The 22332-nt window shown below is 35.3% G+C and overlaps 3 protein-coding genes and 1 pseudogene across 3 annotated transcripts; 3 read left to right on the top strand and 1 right to left on the bottom strand.

The window, feature by feature from the left end:
- Window positions 1–35: 35 nt before the first annotated feature.
- Window positions 36–9635, top strand: LOC116030708 (annotated as a pseudogene).
- A 2966-nt stretch (window positions 9636–12601) lies between these two features.
- Window positions 12602–13581, top strand: LOC116030436. Its single transcript, XM_031272686.1, has one exon. It carries the CDS (start codon window positions 12726–12728, stop codon window positions 13401–13403), a length of 678 nt encoding a protein of 225 aa, XP_031128546.1. The 5' UTR covers window positions 12602–12725; the 3' UTR covers window positions 13404–13581.
- Window positions 13582–14416: 835 nt separating this feature from the next.
- On the top strand, window positions 14417–17570 carry LOC116028614 (heat stress transcription factor A-7a-like). Its single transcript, XM_031270381.1, has 2 exons — window positions 14417–16502; window positions 16690–17570. Exons 1-2 carry the CDS (start codon window positions 16194–16196, stop codon window positions 17326–17328), a joined length of 948 nt encoding a protein of 315 aa, XP_031126241.1. The 5' UTR covers window positions 14417–16193; the 3' UTR covers window positions 17329–17570.
- LOC116028616 (heat stress transcription factor A-7b-like) lies at window positions 14492–15491 on the bottom strand. Its single transcript, XM_031270382.1, has 2 exons — window positions 15288–15491; window positions 14492–15116 (listed from the first exon to the last, which is right to left on the bottom strand). Exons 1-2 carry the CDS (start codon window positions 15474–15476, stop codon window positions 14517–14519), a joined length of 789 nt encoding a protein of 262 aa, XP_031126242.1. The 5' UTR covers window positions 15477–15491; the 3' UTR covers window positions 14492–14516.
- Window positions 17571–22332: the final 4762 nt, after the last annotated feature.

The following is a 22332-nucleotide window of genomic DNA, read 5'->3' as shown; positions in this document are numbered from 1 at the left end:
TGTCTAAAAATTAAATTAAATGTTCCTTATTTTTGTCATTTTTTTTCTTCCTATTCAATCAATTAATTTCCATATATAGTAATTGTAATTTTTCAAAAAGTTTGGGGACCTTTTTAATAGTGGTATCAAAGTTGAAAGGTGTATCTACAATTTACTCTATGAGTCGGTGAAACCAATTCAAGTCGCTGCTAATTGACCCCGGTGTATCTACAATTTACTCTATAAGTCGGTGAAACCAATTCAAGTCGCTGCTAATTGTCCCCGGTGTATCTACAATTTACACTATGAGTCGGTGAAACCAATTCAAGTCGCTGCTAATTGTCCCCAGTGTATCTACAATTTACTCTATGAGTCGGTGAAACCATCGCTGCTAATTGTCTCCAAAAAAGTACATCGTCGGTGTGTGCTTAAGGTGTAAGGAGATTAGTGATTCAAGGAAGTGCAAAAAACCTAAAATAATGCTGTCTGAGAAACGGGATTTTTCGATTACCGGTCAAACTCCGAAATGCAAGAAAGCCAAGCTCGATGTTGACGGCGGGCCGTCGTCTCAACCTTCCCTCTCCATTCTGTGATTCGTGGCCCTTAATCCCGCCGACTGCGACTTAGGCAAGTATTAATCATTATATTCCATCGTTAATTAGATTATGCATAGATGATCGAGTTTGTACTTTATAATGCAGTACGTAATGATTCTCTTGTCAGTGCATCTACCGTAGGGTAGAAATAGTGAAAATTTCTTAATGTGTTCTATGCTGGGAAATAAGGCTTATGATTTGTGCATTGCACGAATTCGTCACTATGGTTGCACGTTAGTGACACATGGTATATTCTAATCTAGTATGACCTGAACTCTTAAAACTTATGTAAGTGATACAACCATGGGTTCATGCAGTTTCTATTATTATTATTATTATTATTATTATTATTATTAATGTAGTGGGATGACCACTTTCTTAGGTAGTTACAGGCACTTTAAGATAGTGGGTAGTTGTATTATCATGTATAAATAGTTACCTGTGTAAATGTATAAGACACTGAAGAATATAATTAATGGTTTATGTCTAGAACATTCTCTTCATGGAGTTAGACTATTACTCGAAACATAGTCATTTGGAGTTGGGCTGCCACTCGAAACACAGCCATGCCTTTTCACCATCCATTTTTGGAGTTTAGCTCTTGACTCGAAGAAGAGCAACCCATACAACCTCAGGGTTGTATCAATTGGTGCTCTTGTTGAGAGTATCAACCTGGAAAAATTATTTCCTGGCTTGCGAAAAAAAAAAAAAAACTTGCTACCAACGAACCAGAAGCAGTGTTGGTCAATGCCAAATTTCCGCCGCTGCGCAAAATTATTGTCCAGAATTGACAAAGGAAGGTACCAAAGAGGTTGTTGTCGCCGTGGATCAACTCTTTTGCTGTTGTGGATTAATCCGTCGAGCTGCAAGACTAGTCCACTTGAAAAGGAATTATGGTGAAGAGTTTATGCTGTGGATTAATCCATCTCTTCTACTGGAGTTTGTATTCCTTACTCAAAATTCGAAAAAGGGAAATTCGATATAATTGCGAGACGTTTGTATCATTTTGGAGGCATCTTGTTAATTATCACCTTGAGGACAAGGTGACTTTGATGGGTGCGGCAATGATACAACCATGGGTTCATGCAGTTTCTATTATTATTATTATTATTATTATTATTATTATTATTATTATTATTATTGTGAGTGTAGTGGGATGACCACTTTCTTAGGTAGTTACATGCACTTTAAGATAGTGGGTAGTTGTATTATTATGTATAAATAGCTACCTGTGTAAATGTATAAAGGCACAGAAGAATATAATTAATGGATTTTGTCTGGAGACATTCTCTCTTATGGAGTTTGGCTATCACTCGAAGTATAGTCATTTGGAGTTGGGCTGTCACTCGAAGCGTAGCCATGTCTTTTCTCCCTCCCTTCCTGGAGTTTAGCTCTTAACTCGAAGAAGAGCAACCCATACAACCTCAGGGTTGTATCAGTAAGTTTCACAATAAATTTCACCATTTATTTTAATCCCAACCCTGCCGGCCTCAAGATGTTCAGCTCTAAAAATAAGTCCATTATTTATCTTTTATAAGATGACTAACCATTTTCACTCAAGGAGTAATTTCTCATTAAAAATAATCTATATTCAACCTCTCAAATATTAAACTATGAATACATTAAGTCTGTCTCAATAGGAATTGTTGTAGTTCAACCTCGCACAACATATGAATGATCAATTGTGATTCTTTTGGCCCCAAGAGTAGGATTCACCTTGAATTCATCACTCTTGGGCTAAACCACCTCATCCTTGGATACATGCATTAACGATTTATATTATATAAGCCTTGTTTGGTAAATGGCTGTTAGCCGATTGGGTTAGATGGTATAATAGTTGATAACATTAGCTGATTGTAGAAAAAATGTTTGTTAAATTAGCCGTTAGCTGATATAGGCTATGTTTGGTTATCAGCTGATCCGCTGATTTTTAGCGGATTTGACCATTTTTAGCGGTAAAGAAGATGTTTGGTTAATAGCTTTTTCAATTAGCGAATCGCCATTCAAACCGCCAAGTTTAAAACGCTAGGGAGAGCAGCGTTTAACACAGCGATTCCTTTTTTTATTTTCAAAGTTCTGATTTGCCCTTTCTCTCATCTAATCTCAGTCGCTGTTCTCTCCTCTCAGTCCTACTTCTCTCCATCGCAGATCTACTTCTCTCAGCTTCAAATCTACTCCCAGGCCAAAAATTGTTCACGGCTACTCTGCACACCTCTGTTTCCGAGAAGCTTTCCGGCAAGCTACGGTGGATCGTATCTTCGACCTAGGGTTTATGTGAGTTACGCATCCATTGTTTTCTGAGGTACGATTTCTGATTCTCTTTTTTCAAGTGTTCTCGTTTTGTTTCTACATGAATGTGACATTTTTGTGCTTTGAATCTTGAACTTTGTTGTATATTTACCGTGTTTTGAACGGATATTTGCTAGTGTATTCTTTTAATTTGTTGACATTTTTGTGCTTTGATTCTTGCGAGTTTGCTGATGTAATGTGTCTATATAAGCAGTAAGGTAGTGTGTAATGTGTTTATTGTATGTATGCATTTGAGGTTTTTGTACTGCAGAGAAAGGGAACAGTGAATGTGTACAGTGAGGTAGTATGTTAGTATAGCGGTAGTATGTTAGTATAGTATGTTAGTATAGCAAAGTGATTCCTAATTGTGAATTGCAGAGGTAGTATGTTACTATGTTAGTATAGCAGCAATGTGGTAGTGTGAAATGTAGTGATTGTGTACTGCAGAGAAAGGGAGTTTTCAAACAAATTTATATATAAAAATTTTGAATTAGGACTAATAATAATGTAAGACTAACATACACCCCCAACAACTTGAGGTCTATTATATTCTTATTAATATTTCACTTATTAATCCTAATGTCTGCTGTCTGCTGTGCATATTCTTAATAGTTCATTAATCCCAATATTTCACCATTTAATATTCTATTCATTTAATATTAATCCTAATACTCCCACCATTTAATACTGCAACTGATGTATAGTTCATTCTATTCATCTAAAATACTACTTTGCATTCATATTTTCATGTTTAGATGTCACCAACTCAAAAGAGAAATATAAATGCAAGTCAAGGAAGTAGAAATGACAACAAAGATGAAAATCAAGGAGGTAGAGTTAATTGGTTGAAAGAACTACTTTACATACTTTGTGACCTTTGTATTCAATATGTTGAAACGAGTAAGGGGAAAAAAGGTGGAGTCACCTCTAAAAGGTTGAAGTGGAAAAAGATTGAATTAGAGTTCAACAACCAAAGTAACTTGGCATGGGATAAAAATAAACTCAAAAATAAGGTGGATTGGATGAGAAGTAGATGGAGCTTATGGAAACAATTGAAAGCAAAAGAGACGGGATTAGGATGGGATCATGTGAAAGGGACTATAAGTGCTAACGATGAATGGTAGGCTATGAAAATTAAGGTTAGTTATATTTTAAGTTGACTTACTTTAATTTTAAATAGTTATATATATATATATATATTACAAATTTTTGTGTTTTGTTTTTATATATATATATATATATTACAAATTTTTGTGTTTTGTTTTATAGGAAAATTTCAAATTTGATTCTTTTCGGTGTTTTGTTTTATAGGAAAATTTCAAATTTGATTCTTTTCGAGATGAAGGGATTGAGCCCGAGCTTGAAAATAGAATGGATCAAATTTTTGGATCATATGCCCAAGGAAAGTACAAGTTTAGTCCGGTAGCCAATTCTTATGCCCAAGGAAAGTACAAGTTTAGTCCGGTAGCCAATTCTCCTCTTGAACAAGAAGTATATGTTCCTTCCCCACCTCATAGGAATGATGAGCATGTTTCTCTTGATGACATGGATCTTAATAATAATGGTGATGACAATTACTATGGGGGAGCATCTTGGGATGATGTATGGAGAGAGTCTAGTCCTACCCCTACTCCTACATCTACTAATATCCCTCAAGTGATACATGTTGAGAAGGATGACATAAGAAGGCGTAAGAGAGCTTTTGAGGGTGATTCATCACAAAGTAATAAGAGTGCAAGGAATTCTACTAAAAAAGAAGGAGTTGCCACAATCCATCAAATGCTTGGTGACTTGATGCAACAAATTAATGAAAGGAATACTTCAACACAAGAAATGAATACTTCAATGAGGAACATGATGGATAGCAACATGAATATGATAAATTCAATGAATGCTAGTACAACAAAGTATGGTGTTGAAGATGCTTTGGCAAAAGTGTGTAGCTTGCCCGGTTTGGAGCCTCATGTCCCCGAATGTTTTTCTTTGCTTGCACAATGATTGAAGATCCTCAAAAAAGATCTATTTTTTTTGGATTGCCGGATGATGAGAGTAGGCTTGGATACATTAAGTATTTGCATGACCATGAGAAGCATCCAAAAAGCTAAACTTATTTAGCTTTTGATCATGATGGGTGGTGGTGTTTTTTGTGTAGAAAGTTTATGAACTTTTAACTTTCTAACTATGTTATGCTACTAATTTTTGCCATCAAACTTATGTAGATGTTCATGATGGGTGGTGTAATTTTTTGTATAGAAAGTTTATAAACATTTAACTTTCTAACTATATTATGCTACCTTTTTGCCATCAAACTTATGAAGATGTTCATGATGGATTGTGTAGCTTTTTTTTTGTAAAAAATGTTTATAAATACTTAACTTTCAAACTATGTTATGCTATTATTATTTTTTAATACTTAACTTTCAAACTATGTTATGCTATTATTATTTTTTGCTATCAAATTTATGAAATTGTATTATTATGTTTATAAGTTTTATAGAGCAAGTTTTATTTGTTTCTATGCAGGTATGGATAATAATGATATGCAACTTAGACAACTTCTCCTATATAATCAACAATATCTCCATTATCAAGAGTATTTGAAAAATGACGATGAATTTTGGGATTTGATAACATGTGCAACTGGTTATATGTGTGAATTTTGGGATTTGATAACATGTGCAACTGGTTATATGTGTTTCTATTATTTGAATCATATATACAAAGAACCATGTATGACTTCTTATTTAACATGAGAAAGATGGATGGATGAATTATTAAATGGTCATGAAAAGCGGTGTTTTAACACCTTTAGAATGAGTCAAAATGTATTTCGTCAACTGTGTGTTGTTTTAGAAAACAAGTATGGTTTGAGGTCTTCAAGGATGTCGCTATTGGAGAAAGTGGGTTTGTTTGTATATGTACTTAGTAAGGGTGCTCTTAATAGGGATACTCAAGAGCGTTTTCAACATTCCGGTGAAACTGTGAGTAGAATTTTTAAAGAAGTTCTGAATATTATGGATGGATTTTCAAGAGATATACTTGCACCAAAAGATTCTGAGTTCAAGGAAATTCCACCACAAATTATCAATGATAGTAGATATATGCCACATTTTAAGGTATTTGAGTATGCTGCTTACTCCATTTTGGTATTATTATTATTATTTTAATAGAATTGACTAAATATGATATTTATTGTATTATATTAGGATTGCATTGGAGCTATAAATGGTACACATATTGCAATAACTGTACCTGAGGAGGATCAAATGCGTTATAGAGGAAGGAAAGGGATACCAACTACAAATGTCTTAGCAGCATGTAACTTTGATTTGCTATTCACGTATGTTTTAACAGGATGGGAGGGATCGGCTCATGATTCTCGCATTTTCCTTGACACGATCAACGATTCAAGTCTCAATTTTCCAAAGCCCCCACCAGGTAATTTTATATGATAGGATTATGTACTCACTATTGTATATATATATATATATATTAATATATCACTATTGTATTCATTTAGGCAAATATTATTTGGTCGACAAAGGCTACCCAGAAAGAGAAGGGTATTTGACACCTTACCCCAAGACAAGGTACCATCAATCGGAGTTTCGTGGGGCAAATCCAAGGGGATCTAGAGAAGTATTTAATCGAGCTCATTCATCGTTAAGAAGTTCTATTGAAAGGGCTTTTGGTGTTCTTAAAGCTCGATGGAAGATATTACAAAAAATGCCAAGATATTCATTAATAGATCAGAATAGGATAATTTGTTCATGTTTTGCACTACACAACTATATTAGAAGAAGTACGATTGAAGACCCAGCTTTTAGAGTTATTGACGAAGACCCTGAATTCATACCTTCAGATATTTTTCAAGATGTTGAAGTTAATTTTGCTCAAGGTGAAGAAGAAATGAGAACTCAAGAGATGGCAAGTATTCGCAATGACATTGCTTCAAGTTTGATGGCAGCTAGACGTTCTTGTTAGACTTATTTTATATCATAATTATTTATTATGATATAGACTTGTTTTTCAATTAGAAATGTATTGTTCATTTGAATTCATGTTTTTTACTATATTGTTATTTATTCACTTTTTCAAATATTAATATTGCTATATAGTTTCTAAATGGTTATAATTATTATAAAATTATTACCCATAACAATTTAAAAAGAAAACAATACACTAATGCCCTTATATGTCATTTTACATGTTAACCGCTAATTTAAACAGCTAATTTTACCAAACATCTTTTTTACAACCCGCTAACATAATCTGCTGGTCAAACCTGCTAATACAATCCGTTATTTGATAACCGCTAACACAATCCGCTACAGCTAACTGTCAACCGCTGATAACCAAACAAGCCCATAGTTATTTGGTATAAATTTTTTTTTCTCTAAAAACTAATTGAAAAAGTTGTTTTGAGCAATTTTTTAGAGTTTGGATTGAAAAAATTGTTAATTTAGAGTTAATTAGCCGTTAGCAATTTTTATATTGAGTTTGAAAAAATTAACAATGCTTAGCTTCTTGATGAATTAACAATTTCAAACTTAAATTTTCCAGATTTTGAGATTGGATTCAATGGACTGCTCGGCTCAGCACTTCATGAAAAGGGGTTCGCATATTGCTGGTCAGGTGCTCGAGTAAATGCCGGAATAAAAGGGGGAAAGTATTGCTTTGGTTGCAAAATCATAGCAGAACAACCCGTAATCATGGAAGACACCCCACCGGCGGAACGCCATGAATGTCGAATTGGTGTCTCAAGGGGAGATAATCCTGTTGGAAAGCTCGGGGAAAGCTTGCAGAGTTTTGGGTTTGGGGGCAATGGAAAGTTTTCCAGTGCAGGGAAGTTTTGTAACTATGGTGAATCTTTTGGAGTTGGTGACACAATTCTTTGTTGCATTGACTTGGAAAGCAAACCTGCATCAATTGGCTTCTTCAAGAATGGGAAATGGATGGGAATGGCAATGCAATTTGAAGTGGTGGATTCTCCAAACAAACAGCTAGTTTGGGAATCGGCCTTTTTCCCTCATGTTTTACTAAAGAATGTTGTAGTGAATTTTCAGTTCAGTTTGGAGGATGGATTGGAAAGTGTGGAAGGGTATAAGCCATGGTCTTGTGCTATAGAGGATGGAAAAGCATTGCCAGGTCCAACATTTTCAGAGGTTCATGATTGTGAAGTTATAATGATGGTGGGCTTACCTGCTTCAGGCAAGACTACTTGGGCAGAGAATTGGGCACAGGAGCACCCTGAGAAGCGATACATTGTGCTCGGAAGAAAGTTAATTTGGGATAAAATGAAGGTATCTTTATATTTAGTGTTGCTAATGACTTTGTGTTACAGGTCATGAGATTGAGCCTCAGTGGAGGCGATATTGACTGTGCTGTTGATTAATATCAAAATCTGACACTTTTTTTACAGAAGTTTGACACTCTTAATTTATAGGTGCCTGCAGGTCTGTTGTATGATCATGGTGAGAGATTTGAGCGTTTGATGATGGAGTCTGCTACTGAGATGCTCAACACTCTTTTAACTATGGCTTCAAAGCTACCTCGTAATTTAATTCTTGACCAAACAAATGTTAATAAAAATGCTCGTAAGCGCAAACTGAAGCCATTTCTGGACTACAAAAAGGTGCCTTACTCTCTATTTCCTTTTGTTATTGTTGTTGTTTTTGGTGACGAGGGAAACTTCAGTTACTCCAAAAATGTGCAGTGAGTAAATCCAGCCTTATGACCCTAGTTGGTAAAGGACTATAAGGAGGTAAACCAGTCTAAGTTGTCAATACCTAACCACATCAAACCAAGATGGCTAATAAACCGCTCAAGCTGGGAAACTTTTGTTGCTTTCATTTGATGAAGATTTGGAAAAATTATATATATGAATTATTGTTGACTTTGTTGGGGCAATTTGGCTTTTGAATCAGATTGCTGTCGTGATGTTTCCTGCACTGGAAGAGTTAAAATGCTGTGCTGTCAAGAGAGTCAGAGTAATGGGAGAGGAACAAGTTACTGGTGAAGAAGTAAATAAGATGTTAGGTAATTTACTACATGGATTAGAATAGATTGTATGGAAAGGAGTAATCTTTTTTTTTTTTTTTTGAAAGAGTAAATTAAAGGAGTTATTAACTAGTTCGTAGCTATATATATATATATATATATATATATATATATATGATTTTGATCTGATTTGTATGTACATTATCTTACTTGCAGCCAAGTTTGTTTTACCTAAGAGCAAAGACATGCACGAGGCAGATGAGTACTTTGATGAGGTAAATGATATATATATGCAATTAAGGAGCATCAATTTTGTGGTTTGTTTCTTTTCCTCTCTTTTTACCACCTTAAGACTCTTAATCTTATATATATTTTGCGATTTTGTGTTGGAAGGTTGTGTTTCCAGAGCTTGGAAGAGCAGAGTCTAAGAGGTACTTGAAGGCGATGAAAGCAAATTTACGTAACTTCAAAAATGGAGTTATGAATGTGAAGGGGGTTTGATGGAATGAAGCCAATTATTTAATTTTGAGCTAAAAGCCAAGTAGGGATAGGTACTGTAGCATTGCATGTGTGCTAAAGAAATTGCATACAGAGAGGATTTGATTGAACATAGGAGGCCCTCAGCCATGTGATAAACTTCTTCTTCCCTATTCCAAATGCATGCATGCATGCACGCTATGCTTTATCATATCATCATAAATTAAAGTTTTGTTTTGACTATTTTCTTGGATTCCTGCTTCTACACGACTATAGTCTTGTGCTGGTCTTGAGTATGCGGCGGGTGCTGTTTTGTGTCTGCCACAACCAACTCAGTCACCTATCCACTACTGTAGTCCAGTTTTTTTTTTTTTTTTTTTTTTTTTCAGAATGTTTGATTCAGGGAATAAGTTGGAAATGGAATAACATTTTCAACAATAGACTTATTTTGCCGTGATCTATTTTCCTTGGAAAAACTAGTTTTAGTGAACCCTAATATTAGATAATTCATGAATTCTCGGGAAATACTTAATTTATCTTTATATATATTTTGTTATGTATTATAAATTTATTCTATAATAATAATAATAATATTATTATTATTATTATTATGGAAATGTTTCTCACCCTTATTACAAAAATTACATAATTTTTTTTACACCATGATGGGTTTTTTTTTTTTTTTTCAAATTTCAATTCACTACAAAATGCTGAATCATAGAATGAGTTTGTGTGAGTGGTAAATGTAGGGAGTGTAGCAATGTTGTTGTTGTTATTAGCAGTGTCAAGGGTAATTTTATACCAAACAGTATAATATAATTCATAAATCTATTTCTTCCACGAACCAAACAATATAATTGAATGATTATTCTATTTTTTTTATCTATTTTATTCTTGTTGGAATAGGCTTCTTTTTCTCTTAAAATTATTCTGTAAACCAAACGTACTGTTAAAGTTTTTTATATGGTTGCAGTTTAGGAGAGTTTGCTTCATTCTACCTCTTTGATGTGCTGATTCTGGAAAACTAGGGGTACATAATAGGTATAAGAAATGAGTTTGATCACCAGCCATACATTAACATCATATATCAGATCAGCAAATAAAAAATCTTCAAGTATTGGACAAGCTAAGTAAGCAAGCCAATAATAATACTTGCTTTTTTCATGTGTCATATGAAGATTGGCACAAGGAATGAAATGTCGGAGGCTGATGCTGGATAGATCATCATGAATAAATTATAAGTCGACAAATGTATGATGAGAATCATGGATTGCATGTTCGATATATATAGAGCTGGTTTGGGGAGACTTACAAATGTAGGGTTGGTATTCACTATATATTTGTTTATGGCAAGCATATATAGGACATATAGTGAAGATATTAGACATAACTGCATTATTTTCAGGCAAATCAAAGCCAAGGTTATAGTGGTAGACCCCAATTGCTACTTGTTGCAATTCATCATCTCAATCAGTGGATATTTATATAATTTATCGTTTCTCTACAACCAAACTCAAAAATAATTTCCCATGTTCGCGAATGGGAGACTCGACTTGTTGATCATTTAACAAAACTAATCAATAGTAAACTGTTCAATACTATTTATTTGTATTAATTATTTTGTGTTAATTTTATTAGTATGACATTGAAATTGGTAGCCATTGGTTTGGTTTTCAATAATAAATGCGTTGTCTAGGATAGCATGGGGACACCTTGCTTCTTTTTGCAGAGCCTCAGACACATATATACATTGCATGCATGGCAACTACGTACGAGTATACTTCAATTATTTACAGCATATAATAATAATTAAATAAATACGAATGAAGAGGAATCTTACGTCGTTGTCCAATAATACTTAGTACGTAGATGATTAATTATTGAGGGTGATGGGTGAAACTTAAAGTCAAAGAGGATAAGTTGCATTGCTTGTACGTATTAATTGAAGTCTCGTCTCCAGGCCAGGCCACGTTGTGCTTCCTTGAAGCTGCTGGGAAGAAGACAAGATAGCATTATATATATGTAATATGTTTAGGTAAATGGACAAAAACCTTTGATCCGATGAACAGAGAGAGAAAGAAAGAAAGATGGGGTGTACGTTAAAATGAGCTATGCAAACAGATCAAATTAAACTCAAGTACTGACGGGTAACTCGCTAACTCGTCTAGTTTAGTAGGCAGTATTTAAGAGAAAAAATCAATGCTAAAAACTTGACAGCGGCAGTGTGGAGATTATACCTAAAGTGAGCAGATCCTTTGTGTGCCCCAGTATTTAGCCATGTCAACTAAGTTGCCGTTACTGTGATTTACATCATTTCACATGCTCATTCAGGCTGAAATGTGAGAACCCTTGATATTGAAAATTCAACCTTTCCGAAGAAATCAACAAATCCATATACCTTAGCTTGATATTCTCACGCTACCTTTCCAACCATCATTTGGTCAAGCGGCATAATTGTGATCCTCCTAAGTGAGAGGTTAATACTACATTGTCATTTAAGACGAATTCGGAAGACAAACGGCAAGGAAGGAAGCAATTTTTTAAAAAAAAATTTAGACAGTGTCACGCCTTTTTGAACCAGGCCGAGTCCATGGCATAACAACCGCTACCTTCCCAACCATATTTTTTTAATTATCATTTAACACGTATCCCCATAATTACCTTAATCCACTGTACTAATAAATTAAAGTCTAAAAGCTTTTCAAAAAATAAAAAAATAAAATTAAAGTCTAACATTCTTTCAACGCAATTATGAGCTTCATTAAATCGTCATTCAATACCCACTTGGGCAAGTTTCAAGCTAGAGTTAATACAATGACAGAGATACCAATCAATTTGCATGAAAAAGAAATCCACCCAACTCCCTTATTCCATACCCCTTTTCCCCATTCCAAAAAAGTTCCCTCCCCACCCCACCTTTACCTTTACCATTACCATTACCATTCACATACATATACATATACATACACATACATACATACATACATACAAGCACACCCTCAATTGATATACAAGACAACTCTGTCAATTTAGTCAGACAGTTAACTTTGTAACAACAAAGTTTAATTTGATTCATAGTGCGCGGGAGATAAATAGATGTGGACTTCCTCTTAAATTAATTTAGAATACAGGTACACAAAATATTAATTATAATATCGAGTATTTTGTTTTCTATTATGATAATAAAATATATATAATTCTTGAAAAAAAAAAGGTATAATTATCGAGTGTCGGGACCGAAATGACACGAAAACTGTAACCCGGACAGTATACATAGGAATGCATGGCATGCGTAGAAATGTTGTTTTGTAATCATCGGATGGAACCCTCTGCTCTCGGCTTCTTTCCATTATTTTTCTTTCTTCCTTAGCTTTCTTTCATGGTATGGCTTCGCTATGCCAAACAATTTCCTCTTTTTCTTCCAACCCTTTAGTCTCCGCCATTGTTGCACTCTACACTCTCATCTTTCTCTACTTCCCCTCCCCTTTCCGCCGCCTCATCCTCTTCTCTCCGCTCCTCGTTTCCTCTTCGGTTCTCTTCTTCTCCGTCCTCCGCCTCCGGTCCTCTCTCAGAACCGCCCGGTTCGCCTCGGACCGGGTCCAGGCCGAGCCTGCGGTTCAACCGTCATCATTACAAGCTCCGCGTGATTGTCGCAATGATGTTGGTGGTCCGGGTCGGGTCGACCCGAACCCGATGTACGAGGATTCGTTTGTCGAGTGGAACGTGAGGGCGCCGCTGGAGGTGATACAGGAGGAGTACGAGGAGGTGGAGGGGGAGGACGACGACGTTTTGATGGGGAAGAGGGATGCGGATGTGGGGGCCATCGAGAGGTACGCTTCTCTGTCGTTATGCTACCCGGAAACGGATTCCGATAGCTGCTCGTCGGACGGGGAGTGGGGGTCGCCGGGAAACGACCGTTTCCGGTGGGAGGGGTTGGACAGAGAAGAGCTGATAGAGATTAAACTGAGCGGTAACGAGGTTTTAGAGGAGGATAATTTGATCGAGATCGACCTTTCTCCGGCGACTATGAACGGCGGGTTATTATGTGATGATGAGGTTTAGATTAGGGGCCATTATCTTTAATCAATCAAGTTAACAAAACAGATTAATTTTGCTGCACAAAAACAGGTGTCCGTTCTTGTATGTTCTTCCCAAAGATTTGCTCTTGTATGTACTTAATCTTTATATTGCTAATATACCTCAAATCTTTAATAAAAATTCTCTCTTTATTGGGCTACCATTTCTTTTTCTTTTGATTTAGTTTGGTTCCTAACCTTTACCCTTTGGGTGGGATTGCAACTTTGTGGTTGAAAGAGGCATGCATGTGGGAATATACCGGTGGCTATGTAAAATATCATATAACTTTTTTTTTTTTGAAAGGAATATCATATAACTTTTATATTCGATAATTGTCTTGAACTGATAGCTTGCCGAATCAAATCATGTCATGTGATACTAACTGAATGCGATTCGTTTAGTAAGAAGCATTTAACTAATCGAAAACAAAGAATTTTCAAACACCCAGAATCCTCAAATATTGAAGAAACATTATGAGTAGGACAATTGGCATGGTAACACAAGGTTATGTTCGTTTTCTTATAGGAGTTGTCTATTAGTCTTTTATATTTTGAGTCTGTTAGTTATGATTAACCTAAGCTAGATTACCTCCTTATCTTTGTCAGCTAGAATCACACAATGGGTTAAGTTAGAATCACTCGATGGGTTTCATTCAGAAGGCACATTTAAGTAACAATGGTTGGCTTTCCCATAAATCAAAAGTTTGGTGGGATTGGAGAGCTGTGACATGTGAAAGGAAAGGGAAACAAATGTGAATGTTAGGAAGGCAAAGCTAAAAGTGGTTGAACTTCACAAAAAGTTGTGTTGAAGTTTATGAAAAAGTTCACTTTTTTTTTCTAAGTGAAATCATTAATGATACGAGAATTAAGTCCTATTCACGCCTTGATCATTAAACAAAACATCCTTAACAGTTGGATTCTGTAACATTTTGGTTATATAAACATAGAGTAGCTCCTACGCAGCCATGGCTAATCATTGGTTAGACATGTATTGCAGAAAGCAGTGACATGCCAGTGTAGATTCTGCAAATATTAACATGCATGTATTATAGTCTTGAAACAGGACAAGAACATATGTATATCAATGTAATGATGTTTTTCATGGCCTGCTTTTAAGACCAGCTCCTTTCTCCTCAAGTTTCTTCACATAATCCTCCCAATCAGCTGGCCCTTCCAGCAAATACTCGATTCCGATCATAATGTCTTCCCCTTCCTCCACCAACTTCTCCAATCTTTTATGGCTTTCACTTCGGGCTAAAACATCGTTGCTTTCCTTGTTCTCCTGAATAGCATTTGGTGATTCTTCTTCTACTGGGATTTTGCCCTTTGTACTTTCAAGAAAATCTTGTGCCATGAGCAGAAACAGCTTTCTTCCCTTTACATCTGGGGTGTCTGCTTCTCTGATGGAGGCTAACTTCTTTGCCAGAATTACTAGGTTTTCTTGGAGATGTTTGATTTCCATTTTCATACCGTTTTGCTCGTCCAACATTTCTTTGATTTCCTCTTCTGCTTTCTCTCCACTCGTTTCTTCGTCGTGTGGGGATTGATGCTTCTGCTGCTGCTGATCCTGCAATGGGATTGGTGCCCGTTGTGAACTTCTGGTAGTTCTTCTCTTGATTTTATTGAGCCAAGTCTTCTTCCCTCTCTGAAACCATTGGTGCTGGAACTCCCATCTGTCCCAATCCGCTTTCCTGAAGCCCTGCAGATGAATTCCCAGACAGAATTTGAGTCCAGAACAAGAAATTAAAACAGAATGTGCTGATTGTTGAGCATAAATAGTATATAAACATAAATGTGCAGTCCAACTATCAGCTTAGGCTTTTAGTTGAGATAGAGCACATGCTTCAATTCTGATGATAACGAGGCTTACGTATGAGTTGAGTTGGCAGAAAAAGCTCGAGGGATTGCTGTGGCGAAAGAAGGTGGGCAGGATTTCTGCAGCAAACTTATGAACATCCCAAACGACAAGGCGAGATCCATCCGAGTTCCAGGAAACAATGGAGTCTGTCTCGGGGTTATTCACCATGTCATAAGTCTTCCTCACAAATGGCGCCTCCATCTTCTCCTTGTTGAAGCAAGAAGATGAAGAAGCAGAAAGAGGAGGAGAAGATGGCGACGATTCGCCAATACTAAGCTCAGAGTAACTGTGAAGAGTAACCTTTGTAGCACCACTGTCATTCCCACTAGGCTCACTGGGATTGTTATCAAGATCAAGTATTATAATCCCACCCTTCTGTTCTGCTTCCATGGCAGCAAAACTGTAAGTACTTAAAGTTGTTTTCAAGAAATGTCATATGGACTTTTTAGTTAAAGATGAAAATGGGGTTTTTAGTTTTTACTCTTCTTTGATATCACCCTTGTCCAACATGTTTTGTGTGTGCCTCAGACATTTATGTACAGATAGAATCAAGGTACATTTGTTTAAATTACTATGATTTGGATTAATTAAGCCACATAGTTAGGATAAATAAATGGAAGGTCAAGATTTAGAGGGATGGCAATAGTGTGATACAATACAAAGAAGAATGTCTCACAATGCATGTTATGAAGTACAAAGGTGTAAAGAGGAAGAAATAGGACACCATGGATTAATCTGCATTTCAAGAACCCAAAATTGAAAGGTCCTGATTTGATTAGATAATGATCAATCCAGTTTTTTAGAACATTTCACTCCCATTCCATTGCTGTGCCACTTGGTTCATAACCTCTACAAATTTAAGAGCCTTCCCAAGCTTCAAGCTAAGGCAACATTCAAAATACTAATCTGTAAAAAGCCATGGCCAACATGGGTGGTGGTTCTGCTCTCTGGGAAGGCGGAATTAGTGGTGGTGGTCGTGGTGAAGGTGATGGCGTTTGGCCGTCTTCGAAGAATAAGGTGAGAGGACTGCATGGCTCGAGCCCGCCGCCTTTCTTGATCAAGACATATGAAATGGTGGATGATCCTCTCACAAACTACATAATTTCTTGGAGCCATTCTGGGGACAGCTTCATTGTTTGGAATCATCTCATTCTTGCTTCAGATATTCTCCCAAGATTCTTCAGGCACAGCAATTTTTCCAGCTTCATTTACCAGCTCAACAACTATGTAGGTTCATGTTCTTCCTATATCATATTTGATTTTACTTACATAAACACTGGCCCTATTTGGTAAATGACTGTTAACTGACAGCTGATTGGGTTAGAATGTATGACTAATTGATAACATTAGCTGTTTGTAGAAATGTATTTGGTAAATTAGCTGTATGTCTGTATTAATGTTACAATTTTCACAGGGATTTAGGAAGATTGGGTTGCAGAGATGGGAGTACGAGAATGTCTGGTTTCAAGCTGGGAAGAAGCATCTGCTGATGAACATCAAGAGCCGGCATCATAAATTAAGAAAGATGGCTCAAAGAGGCTCCCTGGAATGCCAATATGAGATGAAGGAAGAACTGGAGATCTTGAGAGATGACCAAAATATGATCACTGCTGAAATGCAGAAGCTTAAACAGATGCAAGAGGACATGCAGAGCCAAATGTGTGCCTTCAAGAACCATGTGAGAATGGTGGAGACTAAGTCCAGAGAAGAGCTTACAGTGCTGGCAAAAGCCATGAACAAAGTGATGATGAAGGAGGTGCTTAAGTATGTCAGGGAGAGAAAGGAGCAAAAATTGGATTTGCAGGGAAGTGGTGAAATGTCGAAAAGTGGGGAGGGAAAAGACGAGATCATCGAAGTGGATACGTCTGAGAGTTCAAAGAGCTCTGGTGCTGAAACCGGGAAGGACAAAGAGGAGGAGGAACAGCAGAAGGAAGAAGTGAAATTGGATGATCTAATGATCTCCAAGATGCTAATGGATGAAGCAGAAGATGTGATTGCCAAGACTACAAGTTTGGAGGAAGAGGAAGTGGTGGTGGTTAATCTTGAACTCTAGCCTGTGCTATATATCATTTCTGCTTTTGATTCTTTCACCCAAAAAAAGAAGATTTTTCTTTGGTTATTTGTATGCATTCCAATGGCAATGCATACATATCTTATATGTACCCAAAAATATGCATTCATATGTTATGATTAGACCTAAAGTATGTAACTAACTAACATATACTTCAATTATGGATCTTTGAAGCTAATATGGGCCAAGAAGTTTGAACTATGATTCTTAATGAAACAAAGTTGTCTCTGGGCTATAGCTATGGGCTCATAAGTAGGGCTTAGCTTATATATACTTTCTCTCCATTGTTGGTGGGTTTTGGAAGAAAATGCTCACAAGAGGTCCAAAAGCTGGGACAACATGGACGCAAATCCACCGCAAGGTAGACTCGTGTCCAATACATACTGAATGTTCACAATTTAAATTGTGAACACTCAGTATGTAATCATATATTTTAGATCTGGATTCACCTTGCAAGGTAAATTTTGATCCACGAGAGCGGTGCTAAAATTGAAAATTTTTATATTTCTCATCCACACCGTTACTGATTGTATCTGGTATAGTCGGCACCAATGGATAGGATAGAAATAGAAGGTTTGGATCTGAGTGAAAGGGTGAGTGGTGTTGGTTGAAGGGAGATGAGAGATGGGATGTGATTTGATTGGATACAGATACTATGGATATAGCAGGTTAAGGTTGCAAAGTGACAGATCACTCACTCTCCAGAATTGTCATTCTTGGGGAGAGATTAGTTAAGGATGGGGACAATGAAAAAAAAAAAAGTTAGGTGGTGAGTAGTAACATGGGATTCTTGAAGTTGGGGAGACAATAGCTTTTAAGTGTCCATTCTGTGAGAGAAGGGTACACCAGAAAATCATAAACGCCATGTTTGAGTGAGAGGGAGAGAGAGATCTATCAGATCAGAGGAGGACAACGCTATCCTTTCTTGGTGATGTCAATTCCCATTTTTCTGGTATACTGTTTTGTCCCCAACCAGACTTTGATCTTATCACAATGGGATTTGGGATTTGGGATTTGGCAATCCCAATTCCCCTTTGCTTTTCACCCTTAATTTGATCTCCTCCTCAATTAACAACCCCCATCCATCCTTTCAATCATATGCACAATTTTCTTTGTTGAATTCAACGTTACTTGATTAGGTTTGGTTCTAAAACACCGATTCTTGGACAAGACATTTAGTTTATCCCCAAACCTTTTTTTAGTATTGTAATTTCCCCATTTTCGATTACCATATTAAGTTCATAATAAAATTAATGCTACACACTCATCCTAAATTTCTTCTCTGTACTTGATTACAAGTAAGTGAGATCAGACTATTCATAAACACCATTCAATATAAGTAACATCATAAAATAACTCTATCCGAAAAACTTTTAACCAAATAGGATAAAATTAGGCATTCAAAGACATTGTGATGAGCCATGGAATAATAAAAGTAAGGAAAATATAAGGTGAATCTCGACTGGTATCTTGAATGAAAGCTAAGGTGGTAGAGAAATTGAAATTGACCCCTCACTCATCAGCTCCTGCCGGCCTGTACTGTACTCCTCTCATAATAATTTTGCTTGCATGCATCTATTTCCATCACTAGTCAATGTTAGGTATCTTTCAACACTTGCATCGTTTTGATTTATTAATAGGGACCATCTAGATCCTTCTTCACAATTACCATCATCTATCTATCTAACATTTGACCTCTACAACTTCAATCTTCAATCTTCAATTTCATTCAAATACGCATGCATGCATTCATATACCTCTTTTCATTGTTCCAGGTCACAGCGCAACAGGTTAACTAATAAAAAATAAGATCATAAATTTTACTTTACTAATAGTTGTAGGGTGCAAGATCCAGACATTTAAACTAGTTGAAACAAATAATGCGATTTATTTCCTCTAGTAATTTCCAGAGTAAAAGTAGTACGCGCGTCTCACATGAGAAGTAGTGTAATATTTTAAATTAAAATATAATTTTTTTCTATAAAACTCATTAATGTTTTGTAGCAATATAATTAATTTGTTTCACATGAAAACAATAATTGAATTGAACCAAATGATATATTAGAATAAAGATTAGAAATTTGGTGATTAATAACTTTTTAGATTGAGTTCAAGAAAAGGTGAGATGCGTCTAGGAATGGCAATGAGAATGTGGCATATTTATCGCCCACCTTGCTATAGTTGTTTCCTATTTTTGTTTATGCCCATAGATGATAAAGAAAGTCAAATATGGTAGTTTCAATTGAGATTCAAATCACTAACCTTAGGGTTATAAAAGTTAATTGTCAAATCAACTCGACTATAAATTACAATTGTCTCGAAACATATACAATTCTTAATATTAACGTATGAGTATATCATATACAATAAAAACCAATCAAAATTTAAATTTTTAACTTTGAAAAAAATATGTAGTCTGTAGTTCTGTACTATAGATGAGAGTCATGAGGCTATTAAAAGAGGAGTCTCTCTACCTTGTCATTGAATTTTATCTCTATCTAGATCTATTAGCTAGGATGAGAAATCAAATTATTTCCAGTCAGATTTGAGTGAAATTGTCATGGTTACATGCATCATGTTAGCTCCACGAGGACCCATAAGCAAAAACCCTTTTGGATCAAAGGGAATACTTTAAGTTGAGGATAATACACACATTTAAAGCTGGCCCCACTTGTGGTGCCCAAGGCCATTGACCTCACATGAATGCACAGTCACCTTACCACCATTGCATTCATTAGAAAAGACTGGCCCCTAAATATTTTATATGTATATACTATATACTATTCAATTTAATATTAATATATTTAATTAAGGCCATTATAAAGCCTCAAACTACAACCCTCACATGCATGTTTTGTAATGCCCATTCCCACATAATTGTGCAGTTAAAGAAAACATCATATGCTGTAATGAGTTTTTTGTTTTGTTTATTCCACAATTCCTCGGATTTGATTGGTTAAGGAATTTGCACATCCTTCCACCCTAGGGCCTAGGGAGTGGCAAAACAGGGACGAGGATAGAGATTGATTCTCACTTAAAGCGGTTTCGTATCAGTAATTCAATATATTGCTTGTATTTTTTTTATGAAATTTTACAATATCATAATAAAAATGTTTATTAGTATTTATAGAATAAAGTGACGGTGTCCCAAAGCATAACTGCATAACTCAATTGATTCATAAATTTTTACTTACTAACAATTACAAATTACGGGTTGAATCGACACTAGTGTATAAGCATGCGCATTTGAAATTTAGCATGCTTGTGAACACTAGTATACAAACATTTTAAAGTCTGTCGAAGAGTTGTGCATATCCCATGATTTACCTTATTCGCTAGTCTCTGGGACAGAGATCCTTTTAAGTTTGGGATTAAAAATAAAAGAAGAATAAAGTGAGGAGCTTTAGGGTGGATGAAAAACTTTAATTTACTAAAAACTTATTTCTAGTGACATAGTAAGAGTTCGATTCCTAGGAGGTTTGGATTTGGATTGGTGTTGAATCTCGAATAAGATAATAATGGACCTCTAATGGAATGAACTATTTTTGTAAATATTTTACTTTTTTTGAGTAATTTAAATTTACTTTTTATTATTTAAAATAACATAATTATTTATGGTATATCTAATTATCTATAGTCAACTTGTAATCACTGATCGAGAAAAAGGGGAAAAGGAATGCGGCAAGTAATTCAAGTGTATTCTTTCTTTTAAGTATATAAAAACATTAATTGTAATAATTGTGGGTGTTTTTTATTATTAATTTTCCTGGGAATATGTTGCGTGCTAATGTATAATCTATACAATCTTCCAACCAAAAGGCCAAGAATAACGGACGAAAGAAAGTATGTAATCAAAATTTGAACTCATTATTAAAATTAAAAAATGGAAATATTCTATATATAATTTTTTTTTTTTTACGTTTATGATGAATCACAAGTTGCCATCGTATTGATGGGTAAAGTCAATTATAGGAGAAGTAATCATTGAATAAAAGATAAGGATAATATATTTGATGCGTTTATATAAAAATCTATAATACTTGCACAAAATTTTATATTATTTAATTTTTTTTTATTTTGTCAAGCTACGAGGAGATTGATCAACTTATAAATAATTTGATTAATACTAAAAGTTATGATGCTTTCTTCTCAAAAAAAAAAGTTATGATGCTTGATTTAAGTTTGTTATATGATATAAAGTCGGTAATGTTGAGATTAAAATGATAAATAATCATTAAAAAGCATTACAAATATATACTCCATATAAAATAATGTATATATTAGGTATTAAGAACATGATGGTTCCAAACATTACAAACATTGTAATTAAACCATTTTAGCTCCCATGAAAATTTGAATAGGAGTGGTTGGAGCAGTCCACCACTCTAATTGCATTTTTGTCAAACAACCATTTTGAGACCGATTAACCGCACTCACAAGTCACAACCCTTAGACCGATTAACTGAAACCAATTAATGACTATTTATTAAAAATTATTATGACACATATTATTATTTTTCTTCTTTTTAAAATGTTCTTATTTCATTTTTTAAAATTTTTTTATTTAATTTTACAATGTCTTGAGCACCAAAATGCACAGAGATGTCATCTTTTCCTCTCATAATGTAATTAATTCATAAAATGTTTTTCCACTAAAAAAAATTGGGAAGAACGTGATGGTTTAAGAACCAGCTGTCTCCTAATTAATCGTGGTTAATTATAATTAATTAATACTAATTATTTTAAGCAAGCAATTAGCTGTGCGATGGCGGATTATGTGGTTCAGTATTAAATTAGTAGTAATCCGTAGAGGATTAAGAGTACTTTATTAGCACCATTGTACTATTATTATTTTGGTCTGCTTGCGACTTTGAACCATCAGCTCGTGCGGTCCGATGTAGTAATCACGTGATTTCATTATTTATTTTGTTTAATTACTTAATACTTGCATGGTGACAAAAATTACTTCACATAATTTAAATTTAG

This window comes from Ipomoea triloba, chromosome 9 (assembly GCF_003576645.1).
Source record: "Ipomoea triloba cultivar NCNSP0323 chromosome 9, ASM357664v1".
Lineage (NCBI taxonomy): Eukaryota > Viridiplantae > Streptophyta > Magnoliopsida > Solanales > Convolvulaceae > Ipomoea > Ipomoea triloba.
The sequence above is the reverse complement of the archived record's forward strand: the minus strand, read 5'-3'. Positions and strand labels throughout refer to the sequence as shown.

What these genes read in the sequence shown, in the direction of transcription:
- LOC116030436 (XM_031272686.1), top strand. Translation starts at nt 12,726, where the DNA reads ATGGCTTCGCTATGCCAAACAATTTCCTCTTTTTCTTCCAACCCTTTA.
- LOC116028616 (XM_031270382.1), bottom strand. Translation starts at nt 15,476, where the DNA reads ATGGAGGCGCCATTTGTGAGGAAGACTTATGACATGGTGAATAACCCC. An exon ending in TCTGCCAACTCAACTCATAC is followed by an intron (nt 15,117 to 15,287) that starts GTAAGCCTCGTT and finishes ATTCATCTGCAG; the next exon opens with GGCTTCAGGAAAGCGGATTG.
- LOC116028614 (XM_031270381.1), top strand. Translation starts at nt 16,194, where the DNA reads ATGGCCAACATGGGTGGTGGTTCTGCTCTCTGGGAAGGCGGAATTAGT. An exon ending in TTTACCAGCTCAACAACTAT is followed by an intron (nt 16,503 to 16,689) that starts GTAGGTTCATGT and finishes CAATTTTCACAG; the next exon opens with GGATTTAGGAAGATTGGGTT.